This window comes from Coregonus clupeaformis, chromosome 26 (assembly GCF_020615455.1).
Source record: "Coregonus clupeaformis isolate EN_2021a chromosome 26, ASM2061545v1, whole genome shotgun sequence".
NCBI lineage: Eukaryota > Metazoa > Chordata > Actinopteri > Salmoniformes > Salmonidae > Coregonus > Coregonus clupeaformis.
The window spans coordinates 21,073,433-21,092,416 of NC_059217.1; the positions used below are offsets into that span (position 1 = coordinate 21,073,433).

General features: G+C 44.3%; 1 protein-coding gene across 4 annotated transcripts in view; it reads left to right on the forward strand.

The window, feature by feature from the left end:
- The window catches only part of LOC121540294 (long-chain-fatty-acid--CoA ligase ACSBG2), a 45,196-nt gene that overhangs the window by 3,898 nt on the left and 22,314 nt on the right, over window positions 1-18,984 (forward strand). For 2 of the 4 annotated variants that reach the window (XM_041849061.2, XM_041849059.2), the window contains exons 2-3: window positions 14,074-14,212; window positions 14,598-14,713. In XM_041849061.2, coding sequence (XP_041704995.2) covers window positions 14,097-14,212; window positions 14,598-14,713 — 232 coding nt within the window. In that variant the 5' untranslated portion in view covers window positions 14,074-14,096. Of the gene's footprint in view, window positions 1-9,461; window positions 9,607-12,826; window positions 13,000-14,073; window positions 14,213-14,597; window positions 14,714-18,984 lie in introns of those variants that run through there. The other 2 variants (XM_041849060.2, XM_041849062.2) reach the window with 2 other exon arrangements.

Here is an 18,984-nt window from a genome sequence, read left to right on the forward strand (position 1 = left end):
AACGTTATAATGAAAAGGTGCCTCTCGGTCCCAAAACGCATGTTTTCTGGAGACTTGTGGGAGGAGTGCTGATGATGTCGCCCACTGAATGCGCTTTCGGTAGCCTGATTGGTCCAGACTGAGGAGAAATGCGCGCACAATGCATCCCTGACCACAACCTGAAGTGGTCAACCAGATCTAAACACAATCAGACCACAAAGCGACGTTTTTGGGTTTTGACCCCATCTTTGGGTCTAGACCCCAATTAAATTATTAAAATTATTAAATTTTCAATGTGATCTTCGTATTCTGATAGCAGAAGTCGCATGTAAGTGTCGAGTGTAGACACGACCTGAGGCACCAGAATATTTTATACGATGTTGCAAGTTTGCTAGCTTTCGGGCCAGACACATTTTGATAGTTGATACAATGTTTCAAGTTCATTGCAGACAGGCCATGCATAGCCAATGTGGTTTTATAGGATATTTATTTTATCACTGTGTTTTCTACCTACAGGCTGCAATGTTTTTATTTGTTGGCTTTATTTAGGCAATTTTTACATATATGCCAATAGAAGTTACTTTTAGATTTGTATAATTTTCATTTAGAACTTTTTACTTTTTATTTTTTTGGACTTACAAGGACTATTATAAATGAAACTGTTCAATGAAAATGTTTATGTGAAAATTAGAACTGGCATGCAGATCGGCAGAAATTGTAAGATAAATTGCCGACCCCTGATGTAGCCTATTACCAGCAACTTCAGGAGCGTAACTGCAGAATCTGCGAAGGCCAGCAGCAGCGGGAGGAGGGGGGTCGGGAACAGTTATTTTTCTTCTTCTGGTTAGGCTATCTTGATCTGTGGCTCCTCTTGAGTCATTTGTGTGTCTTCATAATTTAATCAAACAGTGTGCTTAAAGCATCAGCCAAGCCCAGTACATATAAACTCAGCAAAAAAAGAAACGTCAACTGCGTTTATTTTCAGCGAACTTAACGTGTAAATATTTGTATGAACATAACAAGATTCAACAACTGAGACATAAACTGAACAAGTCCCACAGACGTGACTAACATAAATTGAATAATGTGTCCCTGAACAAAGGGGGGGTCAAATCAAAAGTAACAGTCAGTATCTGGTGTGGCCACCAGCTGCATTAAGTACTGCAGTGCATCTCCTCCTCATGGACTGCACCAGATTTTCCAGTTCTTGCTGTGAGATGTTACTCCACTCTTCCACCAAGGCACCTGCAAGTTCCTGGACATTTCTGGGGTGAATGGCCCTAGCCCTCACCCTCCGATCCAACAGGTCCCAGACGTGCTCAATGGGATTGAGATCTGGGCTCTTCGCTGGCCATGGCAGAACACTGACATTCCTGTCTTGCAGGAAATCACACACAGAACGAGCAGTATGGCTGGTGGCATTGTCACGCTGGATGGTCATGTCAGGATGAGCCTGCAGGAAGGGTACCACATGAGGGAGGAGGATGTTTTCCCTGTAACGCACAGCGTTGAGATTGCCTGCAATGACAACAAGCTCAGTCCGATGATGCTATGACACACTGCCCCAGACCATGACCGACCCTCCCTCCAAATTGATCCCGCTCCAGAGTACAGGCCTTGGTGTAACGCTCATTCCTTTGACGATAAACGCGAATCTGACCATTACCCCTGGTGAGAAAAAAACGTGACTTGTCAGTGAAGAGCACTTTTTGCCAGTCCTGTCTGGTCCAGCGATGTTAGGCTTGTGCCATAGGCGACGTTGTTGCCGGTGATGTCTGGTGAGGACCTGCCTTACAACAGGCCTATAAGCCCTCAGTCCAGCCTCTCTCAGCCTATTGCGGACAGTCTGTCACGAGAATATCTATCTCTAATATTCAAGCTTTGAATAATTCCCAGAGGTTGTAAGGCTGTAGTTAATTAAGAATTAAACAAATTCTCCAGTCTGCAATGGATCAGCAATTTTATTCAGAGAGCGCTCTGGCGCTAAAAACACACAGCCTTTTTATATGCGTCCACACAAAGGACTTTGCTCTGCCCACCTTTAGGCGGCCTGTAAATTTACACAGAATGGTTAGTTTGACAGTTTCTAGGTTTCCTTTCTCCTGGAATGTTTGTCTCAGCAGTTTCTAACCCCCTTCTCTGTTAGTGGGTTTATTGTCTTATATAACTAACACAGTTTACACATTTATACAGTATTGGGGTGGAATCTTTTTAGTAATTATAATAAACATACAAATTCATCTATCACAGTCTGAGCACTGATGAAGGGATTGTGCGTTCCTGGTGGAACTCGGGCAGTTGTTGCCATCCTGTACCTGTCCCGCAGGTGTGATGTACCGATCCTGTGCAGGTGTTGTTACACGTGGTCTACCACTGTGAGGACGATCAGCTGTCCGTCCTGTCTCCCTGTAGCGCTGTCTTAGACGTCTCACAGTACGGACATTGCGATTTATTGCCATTGCCACATCTGCAGTCCTCATGCCTCCTTGCAGCATGCCTAAGGCACATTCAGGCAGATGAGCAGGGACCCTGGGTATCTTTCTTTTGGTGTTTTTCAGAGTCCGTAGAAAGGCCTCTTTAGTGTCCTAAGTTTTCATAACTGTGACCTTAATTGCCTACCGTCTGTAAGCTGTTAGTGTCTTAATGACTGTTCCACAAGTGCATGTTCATTAATTGTTTATGGTTCATTGAATAATAATAATAATATGCCATTTAGCAGACGCTTTTATCCAAAGCGACTTAGTCATGCGTGCATTTATTATTATTTTTATTTTTTGTGTATGGGTGGTCCCGGGGATCGAACCCACTACCTTGGCGTTACAAGCGCCGTGCTCTACCAGCTGAGCTACAGAGGACCACAAAGTACAGAGAACACGCATGGGAAACAGTGTTTAAACACTTTACAATGAAGATCTGTGAAGTTATTTGGATTTTTACAAATGATCTTTGAAAGACAGGGTCCTGAAAAAGGGACGTTGGGTCCTGAAAAAGGGACGTTGGGTCCTGAAAAAGGGACGTTTATTTTTTTTGTGTGTATGTGTATATATGTATATATACGTACACACACGGCTCTGGAAAAAATTAAGAGTTTGGGAAAAATTTACATTTTTGTTTTATTCTATAAACTACTGACAACATTTCTCCCAAATTCCAAATAAAAATATTGTCATTTAGAGCATGTATTTGCAGAAAATTACAACTGGTCAAAATAACAAAAAATATACGGTTTTGTCAGACCTCGAATAATGCAAAGGAAAAAAAGTTCATGTTCATTTTCAAACAACACAATACTAATGTTTTAACTTAGGAAGAGTTCCGAAATCAATATTTGGTGGAATAACCCTGATTTTCAATCACAGCTTTCATGCGTCTTGGCATGCTCTCCATCAGTCTTTCACATTGATGTTGGGTGACTTTATGCCACTCCTGGCGCAAAAATTGAAGCAGCTCGGCTTTGTTTGATGGCTTGTGACCATCCATCTTCCTCTTGATCACATTCCAGAAGTTTTCAATGGGGTTCAGGTCTAGAGATTGGGCTGGCCATGACAGGGTCTTCATCTGGTGGTCCTCCATCCACACCTTGATTGACCTGGCTGTGTGGCATGGCGCATTGTCCTGCTGGAAAAAGCAATCCTCAGAGTTGGGGAACAATGTCAGAGCAAAAGGAAGCACGTTTTCTTCCAGGACAACCTTGTACGTGGCTTGATTCATGCGTCCTTCACAAAGACAAATCTGCCCGATTCCAGCCTTGCTGAAGCACCCCCAGATCATCACGATCTTCCACCAAATTTCACAGTGGGTGCGAGACACTGTGGCTTGTAGGCCTCTCCAGGTCTCAGTCTAACCATTAAACGACCAGGTGTTGGGCAAAGCTGAAAATTGGACTCATCAGAGATGACCTTACTCCAGTCCTCTACGGTCCAATCCTTATGGTCTTTTGCAAACCTCAGCCTGGCTCTTCTTTGCTTCTCATTGATGAAGGGCTTTTTTCTAGCTTTGCACGACTTCAGCCCTGCCCCTATGAGCCTGTTTCGAACCGTCCTCGCCATGCACTTCACCCCAGCTGCCGTTTGCCATTCTTTTTGTAGGTCACTTGATGTCATCCTACGGTTGTTGAGTGACATTCGAATGAGTTGGTGGTCAGTAGAGTCATTTTCGCGTCTGTAGCTTTGTTGTCAATGTCTGCTGCTTGACCTTGTTCTTATGAACCGTTGTCTTTGAGATTTTAAGGATGGAAGCAACCTGACGCTCACTGTATCCCTCTGCGAGTAAAGCCAGAATTGAACCCTTCTTTTCCTCACTCAAAACATTCCTTTTCAACTCTTTTGGCATGGTCAATAGTTATTTTTTGATTTAATATTACTTTTGAGGTACTTTTAGGACCAGCTGGATAGCAAAACAGTGCTATTGCAAGAGGATAGTGATGACCACAGCAGTGGTTTTTATACTTTTCCTCGTTAAATAAGATTTGGTTCAGGTGATCACCTAATCAGTACCTAATTCAGTAGAATGAGGTGTGCCTGTGTTGGAATTCAACAGACACTGGAATGGAATGGCTGTCATACATGTAGAGATGCTGATTTAAGAAGAAATTGCAGTGGTCTCTTAATTTTTTCCAGATATATAGCTATATATTAGTTGATTTTATTAAAACAAATGGGGTGTGTCAATATATGGAAAAATACAATGATACAATTTCTACTAATCGATTGGTTGAAAGAAGACTTGGTTGACCAAGGTTATTATTTTTTTTGTCTGGGACAGTCCTAAAAATGTAGGCTATATGATAATGCAATGGCAAATGACCGGTTTTGTCTTTCTCTCCATTTCCCATGACCTGCAAATTCTCACCAATCAGTGTTGTCCAGTTGGGAAGCTCTTTCTCAGCCTTGGTGTCATTGGCTACATTCTTGTGATCAGCACTAACTAGTGTGGCATGGTATTCTGAAACTTTGGTACTTTTTTGATACTAGAACATGAAAAATGGTTCGGTACTAGAATTTGTTAATTTTGGTTAGGGTTGGGCGGTATGCAGATACCTTCACAAGGGGCGCTATTTTTTATTTATTTTTGAAACTTAAAGGCCCCAAAACCGTCACTTACCAGAATGCTAACAAAATGCTAACAAGTACTAAGGAATCCTCATAGAGTATGCTAACAAGCGCTTTGTAAACATTTTGTACAGTTCCTGACCTAAACTATACACGCTCTGGATAAGAGCGTCTGCTAAATGACTTAAATGTTAAAGTAACTCAAAGGCTACATAGTTTGCCGCACGCACAAAACGAATATTAGCCAGCAAGGCTAATGATCCAGGAGGGGGTTCTCTGCTGTTACCAAGTGAATGCTTGATTTTTGGAAGAAGCTAGCTAACCACTTAGCTAGATGGCTAACTAGCTACAAAATTAGCAAAACAGATGCACAACTGCAGAGCATTTAGCACATTTTAGACAGTTAACTTAATAGTTATAAGATATCTAGCTGGCAAGCATTTAGTTGTGAATTCCATACTGTAATTAGATCACCTGGCGCATGCTGCACAACAGTGAGTGACTCAAGGCTCCGGTCTCTCGTTTTATGTTTGTAAACAAACATCACGTGACTGGGGACTACCATATGCTACATAATAATGTAATAGGTGAAATGAAGAACGCAATGTTCTTTATCTCCTAACGTATTGCACAAGTTGACTAGGTATTTACTTAAGTAGCTACAAATATTCATATTTATTAAACTTCAAAGAAATAGTTTCAACTTTATTAACTGTATTGAAAAACCATCCTGTGGCTTTTTCTAAATACCCTGGCATACGGTATATACGTATATATGGTATACCGCCCAAGCCTAGTAGCTGAGTTTGTCTGGATCAAGTGCCATTCTGTGACATTGGTTTATTAATATGCCTTTTTTGCAGTGGTATCGTTTTGGTATTGAGTATCGAGAATTGTGATATAAAACCTTATATCAAAGTCAATTCTGTTATCGGGACAACACTAGCACAAACCCTCTATGCAAAAGTAATTTATGCTAGTACAGTCACCACCACATTAATCACATCCTCTGTGCTTTAAGTCTGGGTTCAATAGTTGCAAAAAACGTGGGTAGTTTTACTTATCTTGGTCATTCAGTTTGAAAGAGAATATGGGAACTTCCCGGTTTCCTTTTTGCATTGTGACCCTAAACTGCCCTAAAGAGGTAGGAGGGGGATTCCCTCTATCTAGTCATCAGTTAAGACACCTGCTAAACTACACTGCTCAAAAAAGGGAACACTAAAATAACACATCCTAGATCTGAATGAATGAAATAATCATATTAAATACTTTTTTCTTTACATAGTTGAATGTGCTGACAACAAAATCACAAATTATCAATGGAAATCAAATTGATCAACCCATGGAGGTCTGGATTTGGAGTCACCCTCAAAATTAAAGTGGAAAACCACACTACAGGCTGATCCAACTTTGATGTAATGTCCTTAAAACAAGTCAAAATGAGGCTCAGTAGTGTGTGTGTGTGTGTGTGTGTGTGTGTGGCCTCCATGTGCCTGTATGACCTCCCTACAACGCCTGGGCATGCTCCTGATGAGGTGGCGGATGGTCTCCTGAGGGATCTCCTCCCAGACCTGGACTAAAGCATCCGCCAGCTCCTGGACAGTCTGTGGTGCAACGTGGCGTTGGTGGATGGAGCGAGACATGATGCCCAGATGTGCGCAATTGGATTCAGGTCTGGGGAACGGGCGGGCCAGTCCATAGCATCAATGCCTTCCTCTTGCAGGAACTGCTGACACACTCCAGCCACATGAGGTCTAGCATTGTCTTGCATTAGGAGGAACCCAGGGCCAACCGCACCAGCATATGGTCTCACAAGGGGTCTGAGGATCTCATCTCGGTACCTAATGGCAGTCAGGCTACCTCTGTCGAGCACATGGAGGGCTGTGTGGCCCCCCAAAGAAATGCCACCACACACCATGACTGACCCACCGCCAAACCGATCATGCTGGAGGATGTTGCAGGCAGCAGAACGTTCTCCACGGCGTCTCCAGACTCTGTCACGTCTGTCACATGTGCTCAGTGTGAACCTGCTTTTATCTGTGAAGAGCACAGGGCGCCAGTGGCGAATTTGCCAATCTTGGTGTTCTCTGGCAAATGCCAAACGTCCTGCACGGTGTTGGGCTGTAAGCACAACCCCCACCTGTGGACGTCGGGCCCTCATACCACCCTCATGGAGTCTGTTTCTGACCGTTTGAGCAGACACATGCACATTTGTGGCCTGCTGGAGGTAATTTTGCAGGGCTCTGGCAGTGCTCCTCCTGCTCCTCCTTGCACAAAGGCGGAGGTAGCGGTCCTGCTGCTGGGTTGTTGCCCTCCTACGGCCTACTCCATGTCTCCTGATGTACTGGCCTGTCTCCTGGTAGCGCCTCCATGCTCTGGACACTACGCTGACAGACACAGCAAACCACCTTGCCACAGCTCGCATTGATGTGCCATCCTGGATGAGCTGCACTACCTGAGCCACTTGTGTGGGTTGTAGACTCCGTCTCATGCTACCACTAGAGTGAAAGCACCGCCAGCATTCAAAAGTGACCAAAACATCAGCCAGGAAGCATAGGAACTGAGAAGTGGTCTGTGGTCACCACCTGCAAAACCAGTCCTTTATTGGAGGTGTCTTGCTAATTGCCTATAATTTCCACCTGTTGTCTATTCCATTTGCACAAAAGCATGTGAAATTTATTGTCAGTCAGTGTTGCTTTCTAAGTGGACAGTTTGATTTCACAGAAGTGTGATTGACTTGGAGTTACATTGTGTTGTTTAAGTGTTCCCTTTAATTTTTTTGAGCAGTGTACTAAGACTTAATTTTAGGTTCAGGAAATGGATGTTTATCTCAAATTAATAGTACAATCCGGAGTCTTTCAGCTCAAATGCACATGATTTACTTACTTAGCCTATTTTGTTGATAATTGAATAGGACTAATAAATAGCCTAATGCATGGCTGACTACTACTGTCTGCATTTATTCCAGATGAGGGTAGGCTAATTCACTTGGCCCATATATTGTTTCAATTTCGAGAGGAGCAGAACTTTTCTCTCCCGACACTTATGCCACATTTCTACAATCTACATTTTGTCATTTTTATTTTCTAATGATCTGTCGCTCAATAAACATGCCTGGGTGAGAATAAATAATAATAGGCTTGGATAACGACATAAGGACAGACATCATCAGCAATGGAATAATGACTAAGTAGGCCTACTAAACTACGCGAAGTAGACAGAATACGGCTTCAGCAAAGTCGACAGGGAAAATGAGAGCGGAGGGAGAGCTTGGACTCAGCAGGCTCAACCAATACCCCGCCCGTTTCTTTAGACAGAAGATTACTGTTTTCCGATCACTGATAATTGCAAAAAATACTTGTCATAATCGTATTCGGAAAATTCTCCATATCCGTTACGATACTCGTTTTGTCCGAGTACTCAGCACACCCCTAGTCTAGAGGATTTGTAAGGGGCCGGACAGACAGATTTTGTATCCTTCAAAAACGAATAGGCTAATGGTTTTTCAATGGAGCTCATACGTTGACAACTGAGCGCCTCCATAGTTTGGTCCTTAGTTTTACATATGAAACTCTCCTGAGTTTTTACTGTCAAAAGTTTGTCTGAACTTTGAGGGGACAAAACGGTTTGACATTTTGTCTGTTTGCATCAGTCTGTCTGACCTAACTCTTCGCCTACAGCAGTGATTACAAAATTGTCTATTTTGATAATTTGGTGATTCATTCTCCTGTAATCATTATTCTGTTTGCACCTTTTCTATTACATTTCAGTAAATTCAGTCCTGAGACTCAGTCTTGTGTATTGGGCCTTAAACCTTTTTTTTTTTTGTGGTGAATGAGTTATTAGTGGATGGATTTATTAACTACAAGTAATATAACATCCTATAAATGTGTATATATATATAACTGATGGAAGACCAAAGGCGCCAATAGTTTGGGTTACTTATTTGATGTAGCAACAGTAACTAGGTCAGCAGGATAAGGATGTCCTGGCAATGTTATTATCCATTTAGTCTCTGGAAAGTCAAAGCTCAGCTAGCACAGCTGCTGGATTGCTATAGCAACCTGGCCTGATAACCAGATGAACCGCCCCTTCCTTGTCCTGTAGTAACCCCAGCTGACATCTGCATTGTTTGTGTGTGGTGCAGAAGTGTGTGCGGGGGGATAGGTCTGGTGGGGTCCTCACAGCATCATCCAAGAGAAGAGGGAGGAAATGGTATTTCACCAACTGCAGACCCATTCCCCTCCCTCTTGCATTCATTTGGCTGACGTGACCGTGTATGTGGGACGAGTCTTGTGGTGTGAGCCCTTTCAGCCAATGAAAAGGGCTGTAGTGTTGGAATACTAGTGGGGGAAGTGTGCAAGGATGTCTGCAGGAAAGAGGCTAGCGCTGAGAGGGTGGGGTTTTGGAGGAGGGACAAACTCAGAGTTTGAAAATGAATGATGTGTTACAGAGACTGACGCCAGCATATTTTGTGTCTAGCGGCTGACAGAATACAACGCGTGTTTACGCAGTCCAGAGAACCGGCAACCAGAACTGAAACAAGAGATCAGAAGTTTGCTTACTAGGATGCACTGTAAGTCCTTCTACATGATTTAGAATTAGATGTACAGCCCTTTCACTTGGGTAGCCTAAATCTGACAGGCAACCGCTTACGTCAGTTGATACGTATGATCTTTATATCAATAATCTTCTGGCTTTGGCTTTTGGGAAGGCATTTCTCTAGCATCATTGGGCTCTTTTTAAAGGTGTGGCATTTCCTTTAGGATGTGAGCTGATGGTTCCTTTGTACCATCAGTATTTACATCTGAGTCCCTCTGTCTGTGTTCTTTGTTTTAAATTTGAACCATGTCCTTAAGGTTTAGTTCTTACATTAACAGTACGTTATTGAATTCAAAACAACTAATGTACTACTGCTATGAAGGCTGATATGTGGTACTGGTTCATCCACCTCACTAGCCCATGTGGTTAGCAGGTATGTGTGCTGGCTGGGATGCAGCATCCAGCCCTCCATGTAGAGCTAATAGGACAGGGTAGGGTGAGGCAGAAAGAATTACTGGGACTCCTTGCCAGGCTGCTGCTGCCAGAAACAGCAGTTGGGTGGATGGATTGATGGGAACTTGATTCACCCCCAGTGTTTGAGCAGCCTTAGAAACAGGTCCAGGCAGAAGGGTGAGTTGGCCATCTGGGAGAGGCAGGCAGAGCGAGAGATGGGAAGGAGAGGGATTTGAATAATGTAGCAAGTGCTTTCTTTGCATCTGAAATTCTCTAAAATGTTGGGTATTTAAATGCTGTGTGGGTGGAGAGAGGGCTTGGTTTTTGTGTGTGGGGAGACCCTGCTTGGTTTTGGAGACGCCCAGTTTTGGGGAGGATTTGTTTCAGTTGTAGTTAATGCTGGTGTCTGAGAATATATTTAATGTGACTTTTTCAAGAAAAGCCTCTACTCAAATTAGCCAAACAGTCTATGGTTGCAATCAGTTTTTGAATGGACATCATTTGGCAGTTATGTGTACTGGACATACTGTTTGGGACCTAATCCTCTCTTAATTGAGTGGAACGAGGCAGTCATTTGCTATTGTGATGAAACTGTGCGCAATGTAGGGCTGCACGATATGGGCAAAAATCTAATTGCTATAAAAAAAAAAAATATTACAAATATTGCGATTTGATATGCAATATGGATCAAAACACTTGGGTGAACTGTTGGAATCTTAGAAATACAATGATTTATATTAAGAAGCAAAGCCCCAAGAGGAGAGAATGAAGTAAACAATAAAAACGGACGCTGCGCCTCATATTGCATGCGATAATGATCTCTCGCGATATGGATATTGCACATGTCAATATTCCAATGCGATTTTGATTAATTCTGCAGCCCTAGCACAATGCTAAATCCATCTGAGCTGTACCCAGTGAGCATTGAGGGAATCTTCATGGCAGGCCATCAGCATGTGCAACATCATTCAGGCATTATAATGAACTGGGCCTGGTGGGTCGGGTGGTGACCACCCATTCAAATTGAGGACCACAAAAACCTGTTGACTGCATGCTTTTTGGTCAGTGCATGCATTGCAGAGTGAATCTTGAGCATGAGGAACTGCCTGCTTAAGTGATGGGGCGGGGCTTGGTGTGTGGGGGATTGGGATGTGGCCAAACGAGCACTCCATCAACTCTAGTAATAAATTAAAAGTAAAAAGAACTGACAGACAGCAAAGTGGCGTTTCAAAATATCGCAGCCTCTTGCAATATGGATTATCGTGCAGCCCTAGCACCCACCCCCGTACATTACAGCCATGCAGCGTGAGCCCTGGCCACAGCTGTGTCTGATTGTGTGTGACCATGGGGAATCTTGCAGCTGCTCTGTTACTGGTGGAAGGAAGAAGAGAGTACAATGGCAACTATTGTAGGGGGGCTGTCGGGTGTAAGCGGTGAGCTCACTCCATGGCATCTGCCTCCTTGGCTGGGCTGAGACAGGCTCTGCAGGAATGGGTAATGAGCTGACAGCAGTGTCACCGAGGGAGCGGGGAGGTAGAATCTATCAATCTGCTGAGGTACGGCCCATAAACCATGAATCAGATATTTGTTTTTTTTTTTTGTTTTTTACAACCAACCACTCAGCACCAGGTTATGAAATTTGACTGAGTTTTAATAAGGGTTTGCTGCACCCTGTCCCTGGCTCAGGAGAATGTTTCTGCTCTGTGACCTCCCCATGGAGGCTGTTTTCTTTCCTCCTGCCGCTGCTTAATTGTCCTCAGCTGGTGAACTAAGATGGCCTATTGTGGAATAGGCTAAAAGGGCCGCTGGTATGTGTTTTCAATGCACAGAGAGCCAGGCCTAGATAAACAGGACCGCAGCCGGTGTTGGCTCTCCAGCAAGGGGGTCGAGTCGATGGTGGAGCGGGGTTACGTGGTCGTGGTTATTGTTCTACAGCGCTGACGTGTTTCCTGTGCCGTGTTGATGACAGATGGGACGTGCGCTCTGCTCAGCTCTCCCCCTCTTGGTTAACCTCCCACAATGGAACAAACAGATCAACAGGGGCTGAACTGTGCTCCGTTTGAGTCTCTTTCACACAGATGGAGCCATTGAAGTTCAATAACCAGAGGATGAACGAGCCAGCCAAATGAGTCCATCTTATGCAACCTCTGCTGCCCCGTTGTCGTCATGTGTCCACATGGCTTTATATCTCTGAAAGGGGGTTTCATAACACGATTAGGCCTAAATGTTAATTTAGGCTTCTACTGATTTTAGGAAACGACCACATTGAATAAACATGGTTTATTAGTTTTGGCTGAAAGCAGTTACTTAAAAGGAAGCCTCATTTGTTTAAAAAAAAGCACAGTTCAGTCTACAGTAGCTGTTTTTGTAATGGCACCTCTTGGATCTGTACCCATTTGAGTCCTGTCGACACTTACTGTTGTAAAATACCGTTGTAAAAAGATGTCCATAAAAGCATTTGGTGATCAAAACTATTTAGCTTTGCCGACTGCTCTCCAAGCAGTGTAATGACTGAGACCATGTGTTATGTTTATCCAGAGACCAGAGCATGACCCTGTGACATGCAGCACAGTGGTGGGAGTCTTGTGAGCCGTTTGGCAGTCACATGCTACAGCAGGTTCTACTCTAAGGCAGTGGTTCCCAAACCGTGGCGTGCGCAAAATTGCACAAGGGTGCAATTTTGAAATTGGGTAGTGGGGGGGGGGACTGTCAAATTATGACGTCAGTGAACTTCAGGTCGGGAAGTCTGAGCTCTAGAAAGTTTCCGAGTTGGATGACCGTTCAAAACTATTTTCCCCGGTCGGATCTTGTTTCTTTCGGAGTTCCCAGTTGTTTTGAACACTGCATTAGTCTCAGCAGAGAGAGGGTCTGCCTCTCACGGTCCCTGCTCTCTCCTTCGGTGAGGCTGACTAGAGAGAGGGGACACAGTCTTCCACCGGATGGTGAAACTCGAGTCTCACCGCATCTGCCTCAGGTACAAGTTCATGTTGTTCCTATGACTAGACAAAGTGAAATATTCCTCGATATTAAAATAGACATGACGAGCTGCTAATAATAATAAAAACGCAGGGCTATTGATACACTTGGCTACTCATTCATTGCAACTGCAGCGCGAGTGGAAGTAGAGAAGCATGTTTTATGTTTTGTAATAGTGTTTGAATAAAGTGTTGACAGTGCTGAATACAACTTAGACATGAACTCGCGCATAAAAACAGCAGCTCTTTGCTGTGTTCTTTGACAGTCTCTCTGGTCATGGTTTTAAAAGTTATGAAATCTCACGTAGGCTAGTATCAAACTTTGCTGGGGTTGTGGAAGCTATTGGTAGGCATGGTGATTTGAGCTATACGATTGGCCAGCGCAGTAGGCACACTCGATTTATCCAGAGATCTCCCGCTCCGCCGGGTAGGCAGAGTTTGTCTTTTCGGACAAATGATATGGTTCAAAATGGGAACACTTTGCCTACCGGTGCGCATGACTTCTGAATCAAGTGCACTTACCGCCAACAGCGCAACACGGGGGAAAAAAGGAGCGCAAGCCTTTATGCCTTTATCGTTGGCTTTTCTACAGAAATGTTTGGTGATGGACTAGGATGCCTTGAACATCCATCGACTGGTTGGTGACCACTGCCTTAGAGCTATTCATAACTACAATAACAAGAAAATGAGCTTTAAAACGGCCAAATTCTCTGCACCCCATGATAATGTGTAGAATTGCAGAAAATTAGCTTTAAACCTGCTACATTTTCTCTCCACCAACAAGAGGTGTGTGTGAACAGTTTGTCATGAACAGTGCTTGTGCCCATAGAAATAGACTGGGTGCGGGATGTTCCCCAATGCTGGTTGGGGGGCCTGAGTGAAAACGTTTGGGAACCCCTGCTCTAAGGAAGGACTGATGCTCTTTGTGTCACATTTGTCTCGAAGCCTGACCGAAACTTCAGACACTTACCGCTGGGGAAACTCTGTCCCTGAGATTTGTGTGTGGGTCATGTGTGAATGAGTCATATGCTGTGTCTTACTGTCCCCTATCTCCATCTCTCTTCCCCCCGCAGTTACTGTGTGTGAGCCTACTGCCATGTCCACAGCTGTGGTGATGGACCCCCCCAGGGACGTCAGCTACCTGCGGTCACCCTGTGGCATCGGGGACAGCGTCGCCTCACTGGATGACGTCACTGTGGATTTCATAGCCAAGTACGTACCTGGATTGAAACCATTATCTGGTCCGATGGTGTGACGCTTGTTTGGACTGTTGATCGAAAGGCTCTCGTCACACAGGAATGATGCAATCTGATAGGAAACGATGACCAGCACCCTGTCACTGTCTTAACACCTCCACATCAAATGACTGCGTACAGAGATATTTGACCTACTTCATCACACAAAGATGACAGGGCACATTCCTTACACTTTGTCATGTCAACATTGTAAACTGGTTTCGAAAGAATGTGCTGTCAGTTAACAAGACAGGTTCTTTACCTTCTGACACTGAAAGGCTTCATCTTAGACATGGCAGTGGAATGCAGCAGGACAGGACTGGGAATCCACTTAACATTGTTTATAACGTTTTTCCCCTCAGTGAGTCATCAGAGGAGGAGTCAGCCGGTGAGAGGGAAGAGGAGATTGGGGCCAACACTGAGCTCACCAACCACCCCACAGACATCCCTACTGAACAGCCCACACACACAGAGACTGGTGAGCTGACATATACAGACACACATTTACATGGCAAACACCACAAGGAGAGCATTTTAGAAAGGACGCAAAACAATGTAGGAAACTGGCTTACAACTGTTAGTGTACACAAACTGGTTCACACACACTCTTGAGGTTGGCACTTGGGTACAGAAGGTATACCAGTACATTAATTGTGAGGTAGACAAAATTCATTGTCCCATTTTCAACTTTGAGGAAATGGGCCAAAGGGAAGGGAGGTGAAGTGAGGTCCCAAACTTCCCTTTCCTGTCTCCTCTGGCCAAGAACATTCAGTCATCAACATTCCTAATGCCCTAAGTATGAAAACTATATTAGGGGGGGCTGGCGTTTAGAAAACCCCATCCTAAAGCTATTCAAAACTTCAAATGAATAAATTAATTCACATTTCAAAGTGTTGAGATTTGTCAGTTGGTCAGTAAACCCTATGTTGCTCTTAAATCAGTGGAGCTTTCTCTTCCATCACATCCACCTGTAGCATGAGGATCTGGCTGAGGCTGGCACCATGGCCTTGTGCGGCTGTTGAATAAAGAAGTGTTTGGTCATAAACAGTCCCCCCCTGAATTCCCAGGAGGTTCAACCCACAGCTCTGTGCTGTTGACAACACACAGCAACACGGTGCTCTATGAAAACGGGGTCAGCATAACACCAGGCCAAATGATCCCTAGCTTCTCTGTTGCTATTTCAGTTTTATACTTCTTTCAAAAGCTTCAAAATATTGGATTATCTATAGTTCCAGTCTTAACATGGTGACCTTTCAATTTTTTTTATTAAGACTGCTAATAGTACTAGGTGAGTTAGAGCTTCTGTTTCTCTGGCTAACCTAGCATAGCAGGCGTAAAATAAATACCTGAAACTACACTACATAGTATGTGGACACCCCTTCAAATTAGTGGATTCAGCTATTTCAGCCACACCTGTTGCTGACAGGTGTATAAAATCGAGCACACAGCCATGCAATCACCATAGACAAAAATTGGCAGTAGAATGGCCCGTACGGAAGAGCTCAGACAACGGCTCAGCCGTGAAGTGATAGGCCACACAAGCTCACAGAATGGGACCGCCGAGTGCTGAAGCGCGTAAAAATCATCTGTCCTCTGCAACACTCACTACCGAGTTCCAAGCTGCATCTGGAAGCAACGTCAGCACAAGAACTGTTCGTCGGGAGCTTCATGAAATGGGTCTCCATGGCCGAGCAGCTGCACATAAGCCTAAGATCACCATGCGCAATGCCAAGCGTCGGCTGGAGTGGTGTAAAGCTCACCGCCATTGGACTTTGTAAACGCGTGAATCTGTACTTCCAACTTTGTGGCAACAGTTTGGGGAAGGCCCTTTCCTGTTTCAGCATGACAATGCCCCCGTGCACAAAGCGAGGTCCATACAGAAATGGTTTGTCGAGATCAGTGTGGAAGAACATGACTGGCCTGAACAGAGCCCTGACCTCAACCCCATCGAACACATTTGGGATGAATTGGAACCGCCGACTGCGAGCCAGGCCTAATCGCCCGACATCACTAACGCTCTTGTGGCTGAATGGAAGCAAGTCCCCGCAACAATGTTCCAACATCTAGTGGAACGCCTTCCCAGAAGAGTGGAGGCTGTTATAGCAGCAAAGGATGTTCAATGAGGTGTCCATACTTTTGGCCATGTAATGTATACTGAACAAAAATATAAACGCAATATTTTAAAGATTTTACAGGTCATGTAAGGAAATCAGTCAATTTAAATACATTCATTAGGCCCTAATCTATGGATTTCACATGACTGGGAATACAGAAATGCATCTGTTGGTCACAGACACCTTTTAAAATAAAATAAAAGTAGGGGCGTGGATCAGAACCAGTCAGTATCTGGTGTGACCATTTGCCTCATGCAGCGCGACATCTCTTTCACATAGTTGATCAGGCTGTTGATTGTGGCATGTGGAATGTTGTCCCACTGCTCTTCAATGGCTGTGCAAAGTTGCTAGATATTGGCGGGAACTAGAGCACGCTGTCATACACGTCGATCCAAAGCATCCCAAACATGCTCAATGGATGACATGTTTGAGTATGCAGGCCATGGAAGAACTGGGACATTTTCAGCTTCCAGGAATTGTGTATAGGTCCTTACGGCATGGTTGTGTACAGGTCCCTACAACATGGGGCTGTGCATTATCATGCTGAAACATGTGATGGCAGCGGATGAATGGCACAACAATGGGCCTCATGATCTCGTCATGGTATGTGTGCGTTCAAATTGCCATCAATAAAATGCAATTGTGTTAGTTGTCCGTAGCTTATGCCTGCCCATACCATAACCCCACTGCCACCATGGGGCGCTCCGTTCACAACATTGACATCAGGAAACCGCTCACCCACACAACGCCATACAAATGGTCTGCGGTTGTGAGACCGGTTGGATGTACTCTAAAACAACATTGGAGGCAGTTTATGGTAGAGATGAACATTCAATTATTTGGCAACAGCTCTTATGGACATTCCTGCAGTCAGCATGCCAATTGCGCGCTCCCTCCGAACTTCAGACATCTGTGGCATTGTTGTGTGACACAACTGCATGTTGTAGTGGCCTTTTATTGTCCCCAGCACAAGATGCACATATTGTAAGGGTCATGCTGTTTAATCATCTTCTTGAGATGCCACACCTGTCATGTGGATGGATTATCTTGGCAAAGGAGAAATGCTCACTACATGTTTTGTTTATATTTTCAGTGTAGATTTCCTACATACTGGTCTTAAGGAAAAGAGACAAAACTGTCGGGAGGGTTCTTCTGCAATGTAAAACCAATTCAGTAAATGTGGAGGAGGAGTTAAGATGGAACATCATCTTGTTAACGTCCAAAAGCGGAAGTCGCTTGACTCGTCACAGGCTCGCTTTCCATTTCCCCTGAAAACCGGAATATCCATTGAGGATGTTGAGGACTCTGCAGAGGCTAGTTTCTGGCTAATGGGCCCCCATTTTTTAAATAACTGGCTATAATATTTGTATTATGTTTTTTTACAGAATTAATTATTGAACAGGACAGTCTGATAACTAGCTCTGAGGGGTTCACAGTTCAGTCTCCTGCCCTGTTAGTCCCTACTAGTGGGAGCTCTCCTTGTGCGGCCTGTGTGCCCGGACTCTGTAGGGGCTGCCAAGGCAGTCATTGGGATCCCCTGTCTGGCCCTCCCTTGTTTTGTCTGGTGTTGGGCTGATTGGCGACTCACACTGGGCCTGGTGTGTGTACCGGCAGAGACTGGGGGCCAGGGTCAGCACAACCCACTGCCTCTGGCTCTCCACAAACACTGCAGACAACAGTGGAGCAAACACGAGGACAAACGGCTACTGGGATTTAAGACCAGAAGTCAGAGCAGCCTCCCTGTCACGAGAATTTCTATCTCTAATTAAACTCAATGCTTTGAATAATTCCCAGAGGGTGTAAGGCTCTGGTTTAATCATGAATTAAACAAGGTCCAGAGTCAGCAAGAATCATCAGTATGTTTATTCATGAGAGCTCTGGTGCCCAAACACACACACAAAGGAACTTAGCTCCGCCCACCTTTAGGCGGCCTGTACATTTCCACAGTCTAACCCACTCTGTTAGTGGGTTTATAATGATAACCCTAACACAGTTTACACAGTCATCAGTATCGGGGTGGAACAATTTGTCATTAACCATAATTCCTCTCACTCCCTCATGTCCCTAAAGAGGGTCTAAGCTAATTTCTGTGAGTGCCTGTGTAAGCAGGAGGCACGCCATTCAAAGTGATTGGTTGGACTTCCTCGTGGGGTTTGGGAGCCGTTTGACAGATTGATTTGCATGTGTCTGCATACTGGGCATTTACGCCCATCACCAATGTTCCTTCTAAGTTGCGGGTGCTCACAAAATGTGTATATTTCTAGCCATCTTTGAAAAGTGAGTCAGGTAAGAGCTTTTTTATGTCTTAAAGGGGCAGTGTTTTATTTTGGGACAGGCTTGACTAAGCTAAGCTGCCAATTGGCGGAGGATAGCATACAGTGAGGGAAAAAAGTATTTGATCCCCAGCTGATTTTGTACGTTTGCCCACTGACAAATAAATGATCAGTCTATAATTTGAATGGTACGTTTATTTGAGTGAGAGACAGAATAACAACAACAAAATCCAGAAAAACGCATGTCAAAAATGTTATAAATTGATTTGCATTTTAATGAGGGAAATAAGTATTTGACCCCCTCTCAATCAGAAAGATTTCTGGCTCCCAGGTGTCTTTCATACAGGTAACGAGCTGAGATT